The following is a 16,870-nucleotide window of genomic DNA, read 5'->3' on the forward strand; positions in this document are numbered from 1 at the left end:
AAACTCAACATTCAAAAAACTTAAGATCATGGCATCCAGTCCCATCACTTCATGGCAAATAGAAGGGGAAAAAGTGGAAACAGTGACAGATTTTATTTTCTTGGGCTCCAAAATCACTGCAGATGGTGACTGTAGCCATGAAATTCAAAGACACTTGCTCCTTGAAAGAAAAGCTATGACAAACCTAGACAGCATATTAAAAAGCATAGATATTACTTTGCCAACAAAGGTCCGTATAGTCAAAGCTATGGTTTTTCCAGTAGTCACATACCGACGTGAGAGTTGAACCATCAAGAAGACCGAACGCCAAAGAATTGATGCTTTTGAACTGTGGTGTTGGAGAAGACTCTTGAGAGTCCCTTGGACAGCAAGGAGATCAAACCAGTCAATCCTAAAGGAAATCAACCCTGAATACTCTTTGGAAAGACTGATGCTGAAGCTCTAATACTTTGGCCACCTGATGCAAAGAGTCGACTCATTGGAAAAGACCCTGATGGTGGGAAAGACTGAGGGCAAAAGAAGGAGACAACAGAGGATGAGATGGTTGGATGGCATCCCTGACTCAGTGGATAGTAATTTAAGCAAACTCTGGGAGATAGTGAAGGACGGAGGAGCCTGGTATGCTGCAGTCCATGGGGTCGCAAAGAGTCAGACACGACTTAGCAGCTGAACAACAACAAGCCCTGAGCTACAGGCTGATGCGGGCCTTGGTGTGTGTGGGGCAGGGGAAGCTAGGCAGGGAGCCGCCTCAGCCTTAGTTCCAGGCAGCACAGCAGATGGACGGGGGAAATGAGCGCCAGCAGCCAGCCGCCCAGGGCTGGGGAGAGCTTGGCAAAGAGTCCCTGTGTGGTGGTTGTGGCGGTGTGGGCAACAGCCATAACCACTGTTGTGCAGAGGACACGGTTCTTTCCGTTGGTTATCTCATTGACTTCCTATGGAATTTTGAGAGTCCCTTAGACTGCAAGGAGATCCAACCAGTCCATCCTAAAGGAAATCAGTCCTGAATATTCATTGGAAGGACTGATCCTGAAGCTGAAACTGCAATACTTTGGCCACCTGATGCGAAGAACTGACTCATTTGAAAAGACCTTGATGCTGGGAAAGATTGAGGGCAGGAGGAGAAGGGGATGACAGAGGATGAGATGGTTGGATGGCATCACCGACTCTATGGACATGGGTTTGGGTGGGCTCTGGGAGTTGGTGATGGACAGGGAGGCCTGGCGTGCTGCGGTTAATGGGGTCGCAAAGAGTCGGACACAACCAAGCGACTGAACTGAACTGAATTCCCGTCAACCCTGTGAGGCATTGCATCCATTTTATAGAGGAGGAAGCAGACTCAGCACTTAAATGACTTGTTCAGGGTCACCAGCTGGGAAGTGACGGAATCAGCATTCAGAGGAAGTGCTGTCTAGCTCTGGCTCCAAGTCCGCCGCCATGGCTTGTGTCTTCAGCGCTCCCAAGAGCCCCTGAAGTAGGCCATGCGTCTCCCTCACCAGCTGAGGGTGAGTGGCCTTCTCCCGGCCACCCAGCCAGGGGCTTGAGCCTGGTCTGGAAGCCAGTCCCCAGCCCCTCTTGCCTTGGAGACAGCCAGCCTGCTCCTCCGCCGTTGGCCTCTGTGTCCCCAGATCGCAGGGACTCTGGATGCTCGGTCCTGCCTCCCAACATCAGCCCGCCCTGTGCACCGGGGCAGCCCCACCGCTTGTGTCTATAAGTGCCGTCGTTTGGACGGGCCCAGAATCTGCTGCCAGTCCCACCACCGCCCTTCTGCCGCAGGCCTGTCCCTGGCACCATCTGGGAGCCTCTGGTTGTCTTCCTGTGCCAGGGCTGACAAAATGAGATGGTGCTAAGGAAGGGCTGCATGTGGAGAATTGTTCTTTCAGAGGTGTGTTTTGAGTCAGCGAGTTTTTTTCCTGGCAAGTTTCTCTTAAGTGCCTGTTTCTCGCCGGCTCGGCTCTCGAGTGAATGATAGCCGGGGAGGCAGCAGGGGCAGCCTCGAACCCCACCCTCAGGGGCTCCGCAGGGCGGCCAGGTGGCTGCAAAGCATCGCCAGGACTGTGGGCAGCGCCGGAGAGGGGGCTGGAGCTGCGGAAGTGGGGAGGGGGCACAGGAGGCACGTTCAGATGCAGACAGGGTGGGCGGAAGGTGGGGCTGCTGCGGGCCGGCCAGGCATAGTTCCGCCTCAGGAGGAGGGCTCCGCGGGCCCAGTTGCCCCCATCTGCTCGCCTGGCACTCGCTCCACTTGTTGGCGGGTGGTCTCTGGTAAGCCCACCAGGCACACGTGTTGCCCCCATGAGCTGAGTTCCTGAAGGTCATGGGCCTGGAGCCCTGATGGGTTTCTGGGGTCCTGGCGCTGGACAGCAGTCCCCAGACGGCCTGGGGTGCCGCACACCTCCTCCTGACCATTCAGGCCAAGGTCCAGAATACTTGGCACAGCCACCCCGCTGCTGGCCTGGCCTGTTTGCGTGGCCACCCCAGACCCAGGAGAGCCGCTCTCGGCCTTTGAACGCCCTTTCTGTCCCTGAGGTCCTCTCTGGTTCCCTGCTGTCCCCGCCCGGAGCTCACCCTCCCCCCTCACCTCCTCTCCGTCCTCCTCAGGTGCAGCTGCAGCTGCTGACGGCTATCGTGAAGCTCTTTCTGAAGAAGCCGACAGAGACCCAGGAGCTGGTGCAGCAGGTCCTCAGCTTGGCCACGCAGGTGGGTTCGGCCTCCCTGCCGTGCCCAGCACTGCTCTTGCTCCACCCAGGGAGCCAGGGGAGTCCTGCCCCTAATCCCCAGCTCAGGGAGCTCAGTCAAACAGATCAGGGCAGGCGGGGGTAGGGGGCGATGCTGAGCCAGCCTGTAAACTGAGAGGAGAGGGAAGTCCCTGAGAACCAGGAGGGCAGGCCTGCAGGGGGCAGGGAGTGGAGGCAGGGGCAGGCTGGCCTGAGGGGAACCAGGGGGCTGGGCTGCGTCTGCTCTGCCACTAAAGGGACAGGCTCCCACCAGCATTCAGGCAGTTAAGTTAGCGACCCTGTGACCCCCTGTTGTGGGCTCCCCCTCCCCATCAGCCACGTGGGCGGCGTTTCAAGGCCTTCTCGTCACCTCCCAGGACTCAGACAACCCAGACCTGCGGGACCGCGGCTACATCTACTGGCGCCTGCTCTCCACAGACCCTGTGGCTGCCAAGGAGGTGGTGCTGGCCGAGAAGCCGCTCATCTCCGAAGAGACGGACCTCATCGAGCCCACACTGCTGGACGAGCTCATCTGCTACATCGGCACGCTAGCCTCCGTCTACCACAAGCCACCCAGCGCCTTCGTGGAGGGGGGCCGGGGCGTCGTGCACAAGAGCCTGCCACCCCGCACCGCCTCGTGAGTCCAGGGGCCAGTCGCCGGCCCACCTCCCTGGTTCAGTAGCACAGCGCTCGGACCTGCGTCTGAGCAGAATTACCATCTAGTGACTCTGTAGTGAGTGCTCACTACACACCAGGTGTGGACTAGGTGACAACAGCTCCGAGAGACGTCCTCCCTGAAGAGACGGGGACCAGAGGCAGAGAGCACTTGAGGGCCCGATGAAGAGCCCAGGCAGCAGAGCTGGGCTCAGACCCAATTCCGCCCGCCTCCAGAGCCCCGTTCCGCTCAGGTCCCTCCCCCGCGGCTCCCACGGCCTTCTGGCCTGGGTGTCCTGTCCTCTGGGGACCAGCACCGGGGGTCTTCTCTTTAAAGTGGGCTGAGTTGGGGGAATACAGACGGCCCTTCCTCCCCTCAGCCCGGAACAAGATGGCTCAGGCGTGGGAAGGGGAGGAAGCGGGGTGTAGACAGGCTTCCAGGACAGTGAGGAGGCCCGGTGCCCCTCCTGGGGGTGGATCCCGGAGACGAGGGGTCTGGCTTCTGAGACGGCACCACTCCCCGCGCTGCTGAGCTTCTCCCCACGTCCCGGCAGGAGCGAGAGCACAGAGAGCCCGGAGACAGCCCCCGCTGGAGCGCCCCCCGGAGAGCAGCTGGACGTCGTCCCCACGCAGGGCGACCTGCTGGGCGACCTCCTCAACCTGGACCTTGGGCCTCCGGTCAGCGGCCCACCCCTGGCCACCTCCGCAGTGCAGATGGGCGCCGTGGACCTTCTTGGTGGCGGCCTCGACAGCCTGGTACGTCGTAGGGCCCCAGACGAGGTTGAGGGTGGCCTTCGGGGAAGGATCAGGAACGCCTTCTCTGCCAGACACCATCCAAGGATCATGTAGCTCCCCGTCAGTGAGAAGCTGAGGCGTAAAGGGGTCAGGTGGCTGTCCTGCCTAGTGCACACAGCTGCAAAGTGGCAGACGCAGGACTTAGCCCCTCGCTGGGCTGCTGAACCCCAAGCGTCCTGGGGGCTGTTCTCCCTTACCCTATGAGTCCGGCCCCACGGGCACCTTGGCCCTGTAAGGCTGGGGGGGCCATCCCTGCGCCCACTCCCCCACACGTGGCACCGACTGGGGGTAGCAGCCCAGCAGGCCTGAGAGAAGCCCACGAGAGGGCGGGACAGCCCCCTCCCTGTGAAGGCGGTGGTAAGATGGCCTGCTGTCTCCTTGGGATTCTTCAGGCAGCCGGAGAGCCGGGTGGAGGTGGCACCTGGGCCCTTGTCACTCGGCCATGCCCGGCTCAGGTCCCCAAGGCCACAGCACAGGAAAGGGTCAGAAGGACGAGGGTGGTCGAGTGAGGGTGGGGTGCTGGGGGCTCTGCCCATCATAGAGACCGGGGACCCTCCTAGGCCGCTGCAGCCTCGCACAGGCCCCATATGGTCGGGGGGAACAGCCGTGACTAATCTTCTCCCTCTTTCCTCCCTGTCTTGTCTCTCTGTGTCTTCTTTCCTGGCTTTTCTCTCTGCATGTGGCTGCCTGTTCTCTTCACCCTGCCTGCTTCTGCTGGGAGATGGGGGATGAGCCTGAAGGGGTATGGTTCAACCCTGTGCCACCAAGCCTTTGTCCCTGCTGCTCCTCGGTCACCCGCCCAGCGTCCCGGGGCTGGGGGATGTCAGAGCCGTCGGCCCTTCCCTGCTAGCCCTGGCCTCTGTCCAGCACCCTGGCAGCCTCTTCGTTGACTGCCTGGTGCCCGTGTCCATTAGGTCCTCAGCCCACCCTCACTACCTTCCGATGAAGTTGCCGTGTCGTCCAGAGGCCCCCACGAGCCCTCTCTGACATCCAGGGGTGTGCTCCAGTCTCTGAGCACGGCCCCCTCACAGCACTTTGTCGAGTACCCCTTTTATCCGTGGGCTGCCAGTTTATGAGTGTGCCCAGCTCCTTCCCTCGGGACTTGTAGGGCACGGGAGGGCTCGGCCTCTCCTCTCACCCACCTCCCTCTGTCTTGTTTCTGCAACTTAGAGTTGACCTGAAGGCGGCCCTGCGGGACGCCCTCTTGCCCGCCCCCGTCTTCTAAAGGGCCAGGCGGCTGTACTCCCCCTGGTGTGCCTGCCTCTGACCCCTCTCTCTTCCTCTCTAGATCGGGGCCCCCAACTTCGTGGCACCCCCAGCAGCAGCAGTACCAGCCAACCTAGGAGCGCCCATGGGCAGTGGCCTGAGTGACCTCTTTGACCTGACCAGTGGCGTGGGCACCTTGTCGGGATCCTATGTGGCTCCCAAAGCAGTAAGTGCCGTGGCTCCGGGGGAAACTGGAGGCGGATGTATGGGCTCCTTCAGTGGCCTGCTGGGTGGGGTTGGCTCAGGCCAGCCGGGTTGCCTGGAGCAGCAGTTGGCCAAGCGATGCGGACGCAGCAGGAGCACAGGGAAGGGGTGCTGAGTCTGGTGTGGAGGCCTGGGGAAGGCTTCCCAGAGGGGTTGTTGCTGGAGCTCAGTCCTCCGGATCAAGTCAGAATTAGCAAAGTGAAAATGGGGAGCTGAGGCGGGGTGCTCACCTTCCAGAGGACGGCAGAAGCCCCATCTAGCGACTGGTCAGTGGTTCTCAGTGCGGCTCGACCCAGTGCCCCAGGTTGATGACAGGCACTTCATAGCGCCCCATCCTTTTCTAGTGAATGAGATCTACCTACTCATAAAATTTCTGAAATGGTAAGATGCCGTTATCGCGTTAAGAAGACTTAAAAGGAAGAGAACAGAATGCTTCATTTCAGTGTGGTAAAGGCTTGCACACGCCCGCCCCAGCAGATCTGATGGCGTTGCCAGGGGTTGGCAGCAGTGCAGAGTCACTGTGGCACCACAGCTTGGGTGCCATGAGTGATGGGCTGGAGGTGCCATTTGTTTCTGATATGGCGACTGACTCCCAGTAAAGTTGCAGACGAAACAAAGAACAGGCTTCTGTTGATTTTCACCATCATTAAGTTCCTGGGAATTTCAGGGCAGGCTGAAACCCTGCAGAAAATACTCAAGGTCTGCAGGACAGTGGCTCATGGTGAAGCCTGCCATCCCCACGGCTGCATCCCTGACCCCAATCAGCTAAACCTCTCCCCGTTATCAGCCTAGAGGTGCCTCAGATGCCCCCTGTGCCACCCAGGTAGTCCCACCCCACCCCAGACTCCTGGCTGGACTAACGCTGAGGAGGCAGGGAGCTGGCGAGGTCACGGCCCCAGCTGTGAGGCTTTGCTCTCCATCCTGGCAAAGTGGGTTTTAAGCAGAAACGAAGCTTAAAGAGCGATCGCTTTGGCCACTGTGTGGAGGCCAAACTTAAGGGCTACAGCAGAAGCAAGGAGCCCGTGAGGAGTTGTTGACTGCTGATGGTGGCCGGACAGGAGGGCTTTGTTAGGGGTGGAGACGAGCTGAACTGGAAGGAGGCCTGGCAGGACATGGGGGCGGCGGGGAGAAGGGTTCCGGCTGGCAGTGGTGAGGGCAGGCGAGGGAAGGAGAGCTGAGGTCAGGGTGTGGGAACACGCAGACCTGAGGACAGCGTGGTGTGGGCTGGGCCCTTGGCCTCAAGGAAGCTGCCAGAGGGGCGGATGTGGCCTGAGCCCTCACAACACTCAGCCAGGGCCCCTCTCTCTTCAAGGTCCCCTCCCCAAAGCAGGACCCAGCAGGGGTTCAGGGGCCCAAGGACATGTCCCTTATGATGAAAGGAGCTGCCAGCCAGCACCTGCCCTGCCCCAGCTTCCCTGGGTGTGCCACCAAACTACAGTGGCGGTGGCCAGAACCCCCATCCACGCCTTTTTGCAGGATCTGGGCCTAAGGAGCCCCTAGTAGGCGGCAAGTCTAGCACCAGCAGCCTCCCACTTCTGTGCAGGGGTGCACGAACATGGCACGGCCCCCAGCCCACAGAGTCCTCCCAGCAGCCATGTGGCGCTGGTATTCCCATTTTCTAGTTGAGAAATCTGTCTGCTTTAAGGTCTTATAGCTGATAAGATAAGTGATAAGAGTCTGGAACTGAATATAGGGCTGTGGCACCAAAGCCCGTGCCTGTGACCCTTAGGTGATCCTAAAGTGTTTGAGAACTTCCATGTACCTACTTCAGTGCCATGGTTGTCAGAATCAGCTTGCCCTCTGCATGTGGATTCGTTTTAACATGTATTAGCACTGCTTTGTCTTGGTGGAGGACCAAGTGAGTGTATCAGCTGGAAGGAGAGGTGAAGGGATCACCAGGATAGGAGTAATCAGGGCAGGCTACCTGGAAGAGGAGTCCTTTTCAACATGGGCAGGACTTTCTCCTGCCACCTTAGTCACAGGGATATGGGTGTGCTCTCCCTTCAGAAGTAGTGACTGTGTAGGTTACCTTTTTCTCATAGCACTGTGACCACCTCAAACTGTTTGTCCTGCCTGCAGTCCCAGCCCCTCCTTGTCAAGGAAGGTGAGGCTCTCATATGTACAAGAACTTGAAGTTCCTCAAATATTGTAGCCAGCAGAAGCTGACCGGTCTAGACTCCGTGAGCCTGCAGTGACCAGGAGACACGATATCCCACCCCTAACAGTCAGGATGGTGATAGTGCCGGTTCTGAAGAACCTGGGAAGGAAGCCTGGTGGAAGGGTGGGGCAGGGCAGTCACCCTGGAGCCCTGAGTGCTTTCTGTGCTCCCAGTCACAGCTCACAACTAAAACCCCGAGATTCTGCCCACAGATTTGTCTGGTGGAGCAAAGGATGAGCAGGTTAGCAAGTAGGATGAGGTGGGGATGGGGAGTGCCGTCCAAGCGGAGGGGACAGTGTGTGTGTGTGTGTGTGTGTGAGGCCCGAGGGCCGTGCACACTGACCCGGGGAGGGCACCTGGCTGGGGAGGCCGTGGCAGTGTGAGCATCGCATGATTGAGGGGCTTTCAGGGTGCTGGGAGATTCGCCTTTCTAAAGATGGCTTTGGCTGCTCTGGAAACGGGATGGAAGACTTGGGCAGACATACGTACACCTGTGGCTGATTCATGTTGATGTTTGACAGAAAACAAAATTCTGTAAAGCAATTATCCTTCAATTAAAAAAATAGATTAATTAAAAAAGACAGGCAGCTACCCGGGTGGCTGCCATCTTACCTGGGGGCTCTGACGGTGGCTTAGCCGCAGGTGGTGCCTGTGGATAGGGCAGCGTGGAGGATGTGGTGTCGGGGGAGGAGGGGGCCTTGACAGGACCTGGGTTGGGTGACCGTGGCCTGGGGAGGCTGGCCTTGGGCAGCATTGAGCCGTCCTGGTAAGAATGGCCGCTGGAGAGGCATCTGCGTGCCCACAGGGTGGCGTCCGTGGGTGTCCCTCACGGGCAGGGCTTTGATCCATGCCGTTTACTCAGCAAATGTTCCCCGAATACCAATCTCACATCAAGCTCCAAGCCAAGGATGCAAGACAGAAAAGCAGAGCCCTCCCCCTCGAAGCATTGTCCGGGCACAGAGGAGACGATTTATCTGCGAGAAGGTCATTGCCACAGAGCCTGGACAAGGACCCTGGGGATGGGTTTCCGGAGGAGGTGGCTCTGGAGCTGAGAGGCCAAGGACAAGGGCAGCCAAGTAGGCAGGGAAGGCCTGCCAGGCGAGAGAGGTCCTCCTGGGTACTGTCGCTGCCCAGGCCTGTTGGCACAGTTAAAGGCCAGCCCTGCCGTCGGCGAGGAGGACAGGCCGTCACAGCCTGGGGTGCTCTGGCTCTGGCCCAGGGTACCCATGGCTCTCAGTCTCCTGGGCTCATCTGGAGGCTGGTGAGGCCCGCTTGTCTCCTCGCCTTCCTCAGCCCTCCTCTGAGTGTTCTTGCTTTGACTTCTGGAGACTCAGGTCAGGTTTTGGCCACACTGAGCGCCTCCCCACCCTGTGCTGCTCCAGCACATGGCCATCCCAAGGCGGGGGCCACGGGCAGGCAGGCAGGGTCCTTCCTCCCATCCTGAGGCTCGCACAGTCATCCCCTGGCAGTCCAGGCAGGTGTGGTCCATCTGAGAGGCCCCTTCAGCTGTGAGAGAAGGGGGCAGGGGAAGGACCTTCAGGTGGGCTGTGGCATGGGGGACATGGCAGCCCCCTCCCTGTTGTCTTCCCTGCAGGTCTGGCTCCCGGCCATGAAGGCCAAAGGGTTGGAGATCTCGGGCACCTTCACCCGCCAGGCGTGCTCCATCTCCATGGACCTGCAGCTGACCAACAAGGCCCTGCAGGTCATGACCGACTTCGCAATCCAGTTCAACCGCAACAGGTGAGCCCCGAGGCTGGCCTGCCGAGTGCTCACGCGGGGGCCTGCGGCCCAGCCCCGCTTTCTGCTGGAGGAGGGTCTTCCTCACAACTGCAGCTTGGGCCAGCACTCTCTGAGGCAGTGATTTTCCTCACAGTAACCTCTCTCTGTGGGCACCAAAGTCTGAGGTCAGTGGCGGGGAGTTGGGGGGGTAAGGCACCTCCCTTTATTTTTACCTTTCCCCACCGCCCAGGGGGACGTTTTACTGACAAAATCTCCAGACCTGAGCGGCTCCCCTCTCAGGGCGTGTCTTGAAGAAGGCGGACAGGGAGTGGGCAGGGCCTCTGGGAGCGGTGTCCGCACTTGGGGTCAGTGGGGAAGGTCTCCTTGGACCCAGCCAGCTAGGCCGGGGCTCTCTGGGGAACGCAGGCAGCCTCTCCTGATGATCCTTCTTCCTGAGTGGCTCTGGTGATGAGCAAACTGAGCCTCTAAGAAGTTGACTGAAGAGGCTGCTTCCTCGCGGAGAGCCTGTGTGCCAGTGTTGGCTGGCTGGCCAGCAGACTGCTCCCTTCCCTCAGGGATCCCTGCAGGCCCCCAGGAGTGTTCCCGATCATTGCTCACAGTGAACTTATGCGTGTGGAAACTCCCTGGGTACCAAGTCTTGGGTCGAGAACTGTAGGAGTCTCTGTCTCTCTTGAGCCCCTTCACACCCAGTGAGGTTGATGCCATTAAGCCCTGTTTAGTAAAGAAGGAAATGGCAACCCACTCCAGTATTCTTGCCTGGAGAATCCCATGGGCTGAGGAGCCTGGAGGGTTACAGTCCATGGGGTCGCAAGAGTCGGACACGACTTAGTGACTAAACCACCAAAGTCGTGGTTTGAGTGGTATCTGAGCTCAGAGAGGGTGACTACCTCACCCAAGGTCACACAGTTGGCAGAGGTCGAGCTCCCGGGAGAGCCTGGAGTGCTGAGGCACCATGATGGCCTTGGCGTCCCCATGTCATCTCCTGCTGTGTTCCCGGTGGGTCTGAGCACCACCGTGGGCAGAGCATAGGCTGAGGTCAGGCAGCTCAAGCTCTGGGTCTCAGCAGTGCCGCTCACCCAGGTCTGGGCCCGCCCCTCCCTGAGTCTCCGTGTCCTGGAAGACGGGAGGTTGTGTACCTGTTGCTGTGTTTACGAGGACAGGACTTCAGATGCCCCGCCTGGGCACAGGAAGCGCTCAGTCCATGGTCCCAGTCAGTACCATGGTGACTTATCTTCCCAGAGCCCATGGCCGGGTCTCTCTCATGTTCTTGGTGCCCTCTGATTTGCCCACATGCCACTTTACCAAGAGGCAGGGCTTTCCTGAAGCTCTGTGGCCATCATGTGATCCAGCCAGTTCTGGCCCAGACAGTAAACCCAGTGTCTCCCCTGGGATGGTCACGTCCCTCCTGGGAGGTTGAGGTTGGTCACTGAGATGTGGGCAGTCACAGAGTTTTCAGGTTAGAAGAAGCTTTTAGGCCCCTAGTATGACATGGAGCTCCTGGAGGGTAGGGCAGGACGCACTGACCTGGGCCTGCCCGGTGCCTTACCCAGAGGAGAAACGGGAGCAGAGATGGGCTTCGGCTAGCCCAAGTTCCCTTCCCATCCGTGGGGCCATTGAGGGCTGGGAGTGGGGGTCAGGGGCTTGTCCCTCTGGCCTGGGTCTGGCCTGGGGTGATGCTGGCTCTCTGGAGAGCCTTCTCCCCAGCTGCTGCCAGGCTCAGGGGCCCCAGGAGCCCGCCTGCCCTGTGTCAGCACCTGCTCCCTACCATCCCTGCGGGGCTTCTCTCCCCCCAGCTTTGGCCTGGCCCCCGCCGCCCCTCTTCAGGTCCACGCGCCACTCAGCCCCACCCAGACTGTGGAGATCTCCCTGCCTCTCAGCACGGCAGGCTCAGTCATGAAGACGGAGCCTCTGAACAACCTGCAGGTATGTCCCAGGGAGGACCAGGCACCCCGGTCCTTGCCCACATGCGCTGGGCGGGCCGGGGAAGCCTCGGGGCCTGGCTGGCTCTGTCACAGGGCTGTGTCTGTGGAGTCTTGTTCTTGGGCAGAGACGGGTGGGGATGGGGAGGCTGGTGGGTGGTTAGGGGACGGACATGGCTTCCGGGGAAGCGGTGAGCAGGAACCTGCTCAGTTGCGCTCACAGGGAGCAGAGGCTTCCTGGGGCCTCAGTGGGCATCAGGCATCAGGGACTACCTCAGGCCCCTCTTGTTCCCAGGTGGCCGTAAAGAACAACATAGACGTCTTCTACTTCAGCACCTTGTACCCACTCCACATCCTCTTTGTGGAGGACGGGAAGATGGGTGAGTCCTGAGGGCGCCCCTGGGGTCCCTAGAACAGATGGATGGAGTCCGTGAGTCACTGGCTCCCTTGCAGAGCCTGGAGGGAGGGTCACACCTTCCCGGGGCCCTGAGGGTGTTGTCTGGCCAGCTCTGCTCTGAACCTGACCTGCAGCCTCTAGACAGTCATCCCATGGGCCCCCTGAGGCAGGGCGCCTAGGCCACGCATCACACCTGATGCCCAGCCCTGGGCCCCAGCTGGAGCCTTTGGGAAGGCTCGTCCCGTGCCCAGAGGGTATGGGCCCCCCTCAGCCGTCACTACAGGAGCCTGTGACGTCGCTGGGACCGATGAGCAGGCTGCTTCGTGCCAGGGCCAGAGGCCAGACGTGGTCAGGAGTGGGGAGGGCATGAAGGCCTGGAGGCAGGGACCTGACATCTTTGGGGAACAGGACAGGTGGCCCCATCACAACACGAGCTCGGGGTTTGCTGAGGGGAGCAGGAGGGGCCGTGGCGGAGCCACCCTGATCTGGGGTGCAGGGTCAAACCGCCCCGCCCCCGCTTCCCGACGAGGGTGCTGAGCAGGGTCCCACGTGTGCCCCTCCAGACCGGCAGATGTTCCTGGCCACGTGGAAGGACATTCCCAATGAGAACGAAGCCCAGTTCCAGATCAGAGACTGCCCCCTCAATGCGGGTAGGACACCCGAGCCCAGTGCCTGTCCATGCTGCCCTGTGCCCTGACCCCAGCCCTGTGCACCAGACCCCCCATCTCTGACCTTGTGACCCCCAGAGGCCGTGAGCAGCCGGCTGCAGAGCAGCAACATCTTCACCGTGGCCAGGAGGAATGTGGAGGGCCAAGACATGCTCTACCAGTCTCTCAAGCTGACCAACGGCATCTGGGTGCTGGCCGAGCTGCGCATCCAGCCTGGCAACCCCAGCTTCATGGTGAGGCCCCCGCTCCCGCCTGCAGCCCCCGGGGCCCCTGCCTTCCTGCCCCCATGCCTTCCCAGGCTGGAGTCGGCCCTGGTTGGGGGGGCATCCAGCCCGGCTGAGCGGAGGGGGGCACTCCAGCCCAGCTGAGCCTGGTGTGAAGAAGCACCAGGATTCTGACCTTAGAAAGCTTCAGCTCAGTCCCATCGAGTGTCCCAGATAAGGCACCAAATTGGGTCCCTGAACAGTGAAGTGGACTAGAAAATGCTGTGAATAGGGCCCTGTGAGGCCCACCTGGTACTGGGAAGGGGCTCCCGCCTCCCCAAGGGGGCACAAGGCTTCCCAGAGGCTGCGCCACTGTCCTGGCCCCCGAGAGCCCAGGCTTGGCTTCTCCCCGCACCCGAGCGGGCAGGCATGACCCCCTGACGCTGCTCCCCGGCTCCCCGGCGGCGTGGGCGCCATGACCGGTGGTCGTAATTTCCGTCTCCCTGTGTTCGGTTGCTGCATGTCCACCTTCCCTGCCGGTGCCTGCGGTGCAGGACCTGGAGGTTAGCGGACTGCTTTTCTCTTCCTCTTCCCCTCATCCTCCCAGCCACACCTGGCACACTCCACCTCCTGGCCTGGCCTCACCCCCCTGCTCCCCAAAGCCAGGCAGACGCGCATGCAGGCTGCAGGCAGGAGGACAGACGGCCCCTGCTGCCACGCCCTGTGCTCTCCATCCTGGTGCCCCACTCCCTGCAGGCAGTGCACGCAGAGCCCTCAGGGGAGACCAGGGCCCCCTCAGAGCAGCAGCGTTGGCAGGAGGGGCCGGTGTGGCTGTCTCTGCTATTGGGCTCGCCAGCTCTCCTCGCGGTTAGAGCCAAGCCAGATCTGACACAACTGTTTCCTGTGCAGGAAACCAGAAAGGTCCCCCCACCCCCCCAGTGCCCCCACAACCCCCCTCCTGGCCCCCAAACGTCCTCAGGGACCCCCACCCTCCACGGGTGGGGGCTGGCTGCCTCGGGTTCTGACTCACGCTGCAGCGGCTGCGGGGGTGGGGACAGCAGGTCTGTGGGCTGCAGTCTGTTTGGTCCCCACCCGGCTGGCTGCGGGGCCGCCCCCTCGCCTGCACCGCACAGCTGCTCCAGCCACTGCTGCCGCCCCACCGGGCCCCACGTGCACCCCACCCTCTGCCATCTGCTCCCCCTCCCCTGGCCTGGAGAGGAGCCCCGGGAATAAGGGGTCCCTGCCTCCCACCCTTGTCCCCCTACAGCTATCCCTGAAGTGCCGAGCGCCGGAGGTGTCCCAGCACGTGTACCAGGCCTACGAGACCATCCTCAAGAACTGAGGCCATCCAGCACCCACCCCAGCCTCCTTGGAGCCCCCTGCAAGGTGGCAGCACCTTCCCCTGCGAGGGGCCAGCGAGGCTCCTGGCATCCCCAGGCTTCCCAGGTCTGACTGCAGGGCCCGCTTGGGGCCTCAGGGTGTTCCTGTGCCCAGGACTCCGCTGTTCCCATCGTGCTAACATTTAGGGTCAGGTGAGATGGGGACCAAAGGAGCCAGAGAAGCAGCAGGAGCTGCACAGGGAGGCCAGGGCTCCTCTCTGGCCCTTTCCGGCACCTGAAGGCAAGCCCGCAGGTCCCTCCTCAGGCTCCCACTGCCCCCTCCTGGGACAGGCCCTGGCAGGCATCCTGGTGTGTGTGGAGGGTCCCCCGGGTGCCAGGAGAGCTGCTCTGTCAGGGCCGGGGCTCCTGGGGCCTGCCCCGCCTCCCACGCGCTGAGCCGCTCAGGGAAGACCAGGCAGAAGCTCCTGAGCCCCTCGCGGCTCCGGTGGAGCCCTGGCGGATGTGCATCCCGCCCCCCGGCCCGCGAGAATGGTCACTGCCTGTGATACATTCCCGGCGTGCCCGGGGCTCCTGGAGTGAACGGGGCTGAGGGGTGGGGCGCCTGGGCGAGCGGAGTGCTTCCTCTCTGGGGTTCTCCTTAGCTGCCCCCCTTCTGGCCTCCCAGGTTCAGTTGTGTCTCACAGAGCATTAGGTTTTCCTGTTACTGCTGTTTAATAATAAAGATTCTGCTTTTGGCAATCACGGACACTTCTTTCCCCTCCACCAAATGTCAGAATTAAAAACCGCCTCCAAGTGGTCGAGGTTGGTTTTCCTGAGCCCTGCAGTAAGGGTGCCTAGTATATATAAATAGAAATTATATATTGTATGTTTACTCTTATTTTCAGAAACAGAAAGTGAATAAAAATGATGACATCAAGTGTGTCCCTGGCCAGTGTGTCAGGTCCCGAGGCTGCTCTGGGCAGGGTCCTAAGTCTCCTGGGTCCAGGGTCCAGGGCTCAAGCTGTCAGCCCCCCGCCAGGCCCTGTAGATAGCACCTTTCCCTGTCCCTCCCCTGTCCTTGGACACAGCCTGCTGGTCTCCTAGCACCTCTGCCACCCTTGACCCCAGCTCCACCCCAGCCCATACCGTCTGGCCTTTCGATGTTCGAGGGCTGAGTCCGTTTTGGTTTTCCTTGGCTCCCAGAGTTGGCAGGAAGGCCCAGCAGCAGGCCTGTCCAGGCAGGCTGCCGTGGGTGCCCCGGCCACCACCCGGGCCTCACGTGTCCCCCGTCCTGGCAGTGGCCTGCCTACCAATGGTGTTGGGAGGGACCCCCGGTAGGACTCCCTGGACAGAGCTCCCAGTGGGGCCTCAGTGCCGTGTGGCTGCTGGGCCTTCGGCCCTCAGCAGCTTCCTGCCCCGGCCACTCCCTGCCCGCGCCAGACACACTGCTGTGCCAGCTGCTGGGGCATCAGCAGAGGTGCCTGGCCCTCCACTGCCCCACCTCTGACCCCTGGGGTGTCACCATAATGCCCTGGGACTCCAGAGTCTAGAACCAGCCAAGACCCTTGACTGGACAACCTCAGTTGTCACCCTCGCCAAAAGTCCCCAGCTCAGAAGGCGCCACACACACAAATGCGCCCGTGGACTCACCCCGGCCAGCCCTGTCACCCACCACCCCTGACCTGCTGAGGCCCAGCTCCCACCCAAGCTTGGGAGCACACCGCTGTCCCCGGGTGAGGGTGAAGACGAGGCCCAGGACCCAGCCCCTGAGTGAGGGGCAAGTGCTTCCTGGCCTGGCCAGGCAGAGGCCCGTGGACCGTCGTCGGACACCTTAGGTTCGTGTGCTCGGGCCTCAGGTGGTTATGGGAGGCAACTCCCCATGATCCTGGCCCCCCTCTCGCTTCCTTGTCCCTCCCTCACCCCAGTGACACCCCTCACGTGCACCCCTGGCCTGCATGTGCTCAGGCCTCCGTATGCTCAGGTCTCTGTTCCTCGGTGGGGAGGGCGGGGGAAATGTGGCATCTCGCAGAAGATTCTCCAGGGTGCTGAGCCTTCGTAACCAGCTGGGGAATTCAACACAGCGACCCGTTATTCAGGAGGGTCTAGCAAGCACCCTGGGGGCTGATGGGTTCTCTGAGTGCCCGACACCCTGCCCAGGCCTGCGACGTGACCTCCTTGTACATTTTCTTTTTTTAATCTTCACAAGTGTTTTGTTTCATGGAGAGTGATTCGGACGAAGGTAAGTTCAGTCACACAGAGGATAAAGGTCTCCCTTCCACACTTCCTCTGTTGTTATTTTCTTCCCTAGAGGCAAAGTTCATTGCTACATTTTGGTCTTCCAGGAATAATTCTGTGCCTTTATAAAGCAAATCCAGGGAGGTATTGACTAAGTAAATAGCAGCATACCCTGGGCGCTACCAGCACTTGGCTCTCTTTACCTCTCAGTACAAACAGAGCCACCTTGGAATTCCTTGTGCAGAGCGGCTGGTGTCTGCAGATGGACACTCCGGCTGTTTCCATCTTCTGCGAGTCCAAGCAAAGTTGCAGTGAATATCTTCCTACAGACATCCTTGCCCCTAGACCCAAGCGCAGCTGTAGGATCTAGCCCCAGAATGGCTGGATCAGAGGGTATAAACGTTTCACATCTTAAACTTTAGTTCTTGTTTTGAAAAGGTAATGTATTCACATGGTTCAAAATCCAAAAGGCAGACAGATACAAGTGATACAGTATATATATCAGATATAGTCCTCCTTCTCACCCCTCCCTGAAGGGATCAGTGTTACCCTCCAGAGAGAGTGACATGTAATACGATTTTTTCCCCTTTTTATATGTGAA

The 16,870-nt window shown here is 60.4% G+C and overlaps 1 protein-coding gene and 1 non-coding gene across 51 annotated transcripts in view; both read left to right on the forward strand.

The window, feature by feature from the left end:
* The window catches only part of AP1B1 (adaptor related protein complex 1 subunit beta 1), a 45,489-nt gene extending 30,696 nt beyond the window's left edge, over positions 1-14,793 (forward strand). For 9 of the 50 annotated variants that reach the window (XM_081542741.1, XM_081542723.1, XM_081542739.1 and 6 more), the window contains 10 exons: positions 2,596-2,694; positions 3,089-3,348; positions 3,920-4,121; positions 5,449-5,592; positions 9,383-9,528; positions 11,322-11,451; positions 11,743-11,827; positions 12,408-12,494; positions 12,591-12,745; positions 13,983-14,793. In XM_081542741.1, the coding sequence (XP_081398867.1) occupies positions 2,596-2,694; positions 3,089-3,348; positions 3,920-4,121; positions 5,449-5,592; positions 9,383-9,528; positions 11,322-11,451; positions 11,743-11,827; positions 12,408-12,494; positions 12,591-12,745; positions 13,983-14,057 (1,383 nt within the window). In that variant the 3' untranslated portion in view covers positions 14,058-14,793. Of the gene's footprint in view, positions 1-2,523; positions 2,695-3,088; positions 3,349-3,919; positions 4,153-4,881; positions 4,903-5,448; positions 5,593-9,382; positions 9,529-11,321; positions 11,452-11,742; positions 11,828-12,407; positions 12,495-12,590; positions 12,751-13,269; positions 13,279-13,982 lie in introns of all 50 variants that reach the window. The other 41 variants (XM_081542725.1, XM_081542724.1, XM_081542764.1 and 38 more) reach the window with 11 other exon arrangements.
* Positions 9,927-10,023, forward strand: LOC145528091 (small nucleolar RNA SNORD125). Its single transcript, XR_014070161.1, has one exon. It is a non-coding gene; the product is annotated as a small nucleolar RNA SNORD125 (small nucleolar RNA).
* Positions 14,794-16,870: the final 2,077 nt, after the last annotated feature.

The sequence above is a fragment of the Giraffa tippelskirchi genome, chromosome 11 (genome assembly GCF_054371585.1).
Source record: "Giraffa tippelskirchi isolate mGirTip1 chromosome 11, T2T-mGirTip1v1.2.pri, whole genome shotgun sequence".
Taxonomy (NCBI): domain Eukaryota; kingdom Metazoa; phylum Chordata; class Mammalia; order Artiodactyla; family Giraffidae; genus Giraffa; species Giraffa tippelskirchi.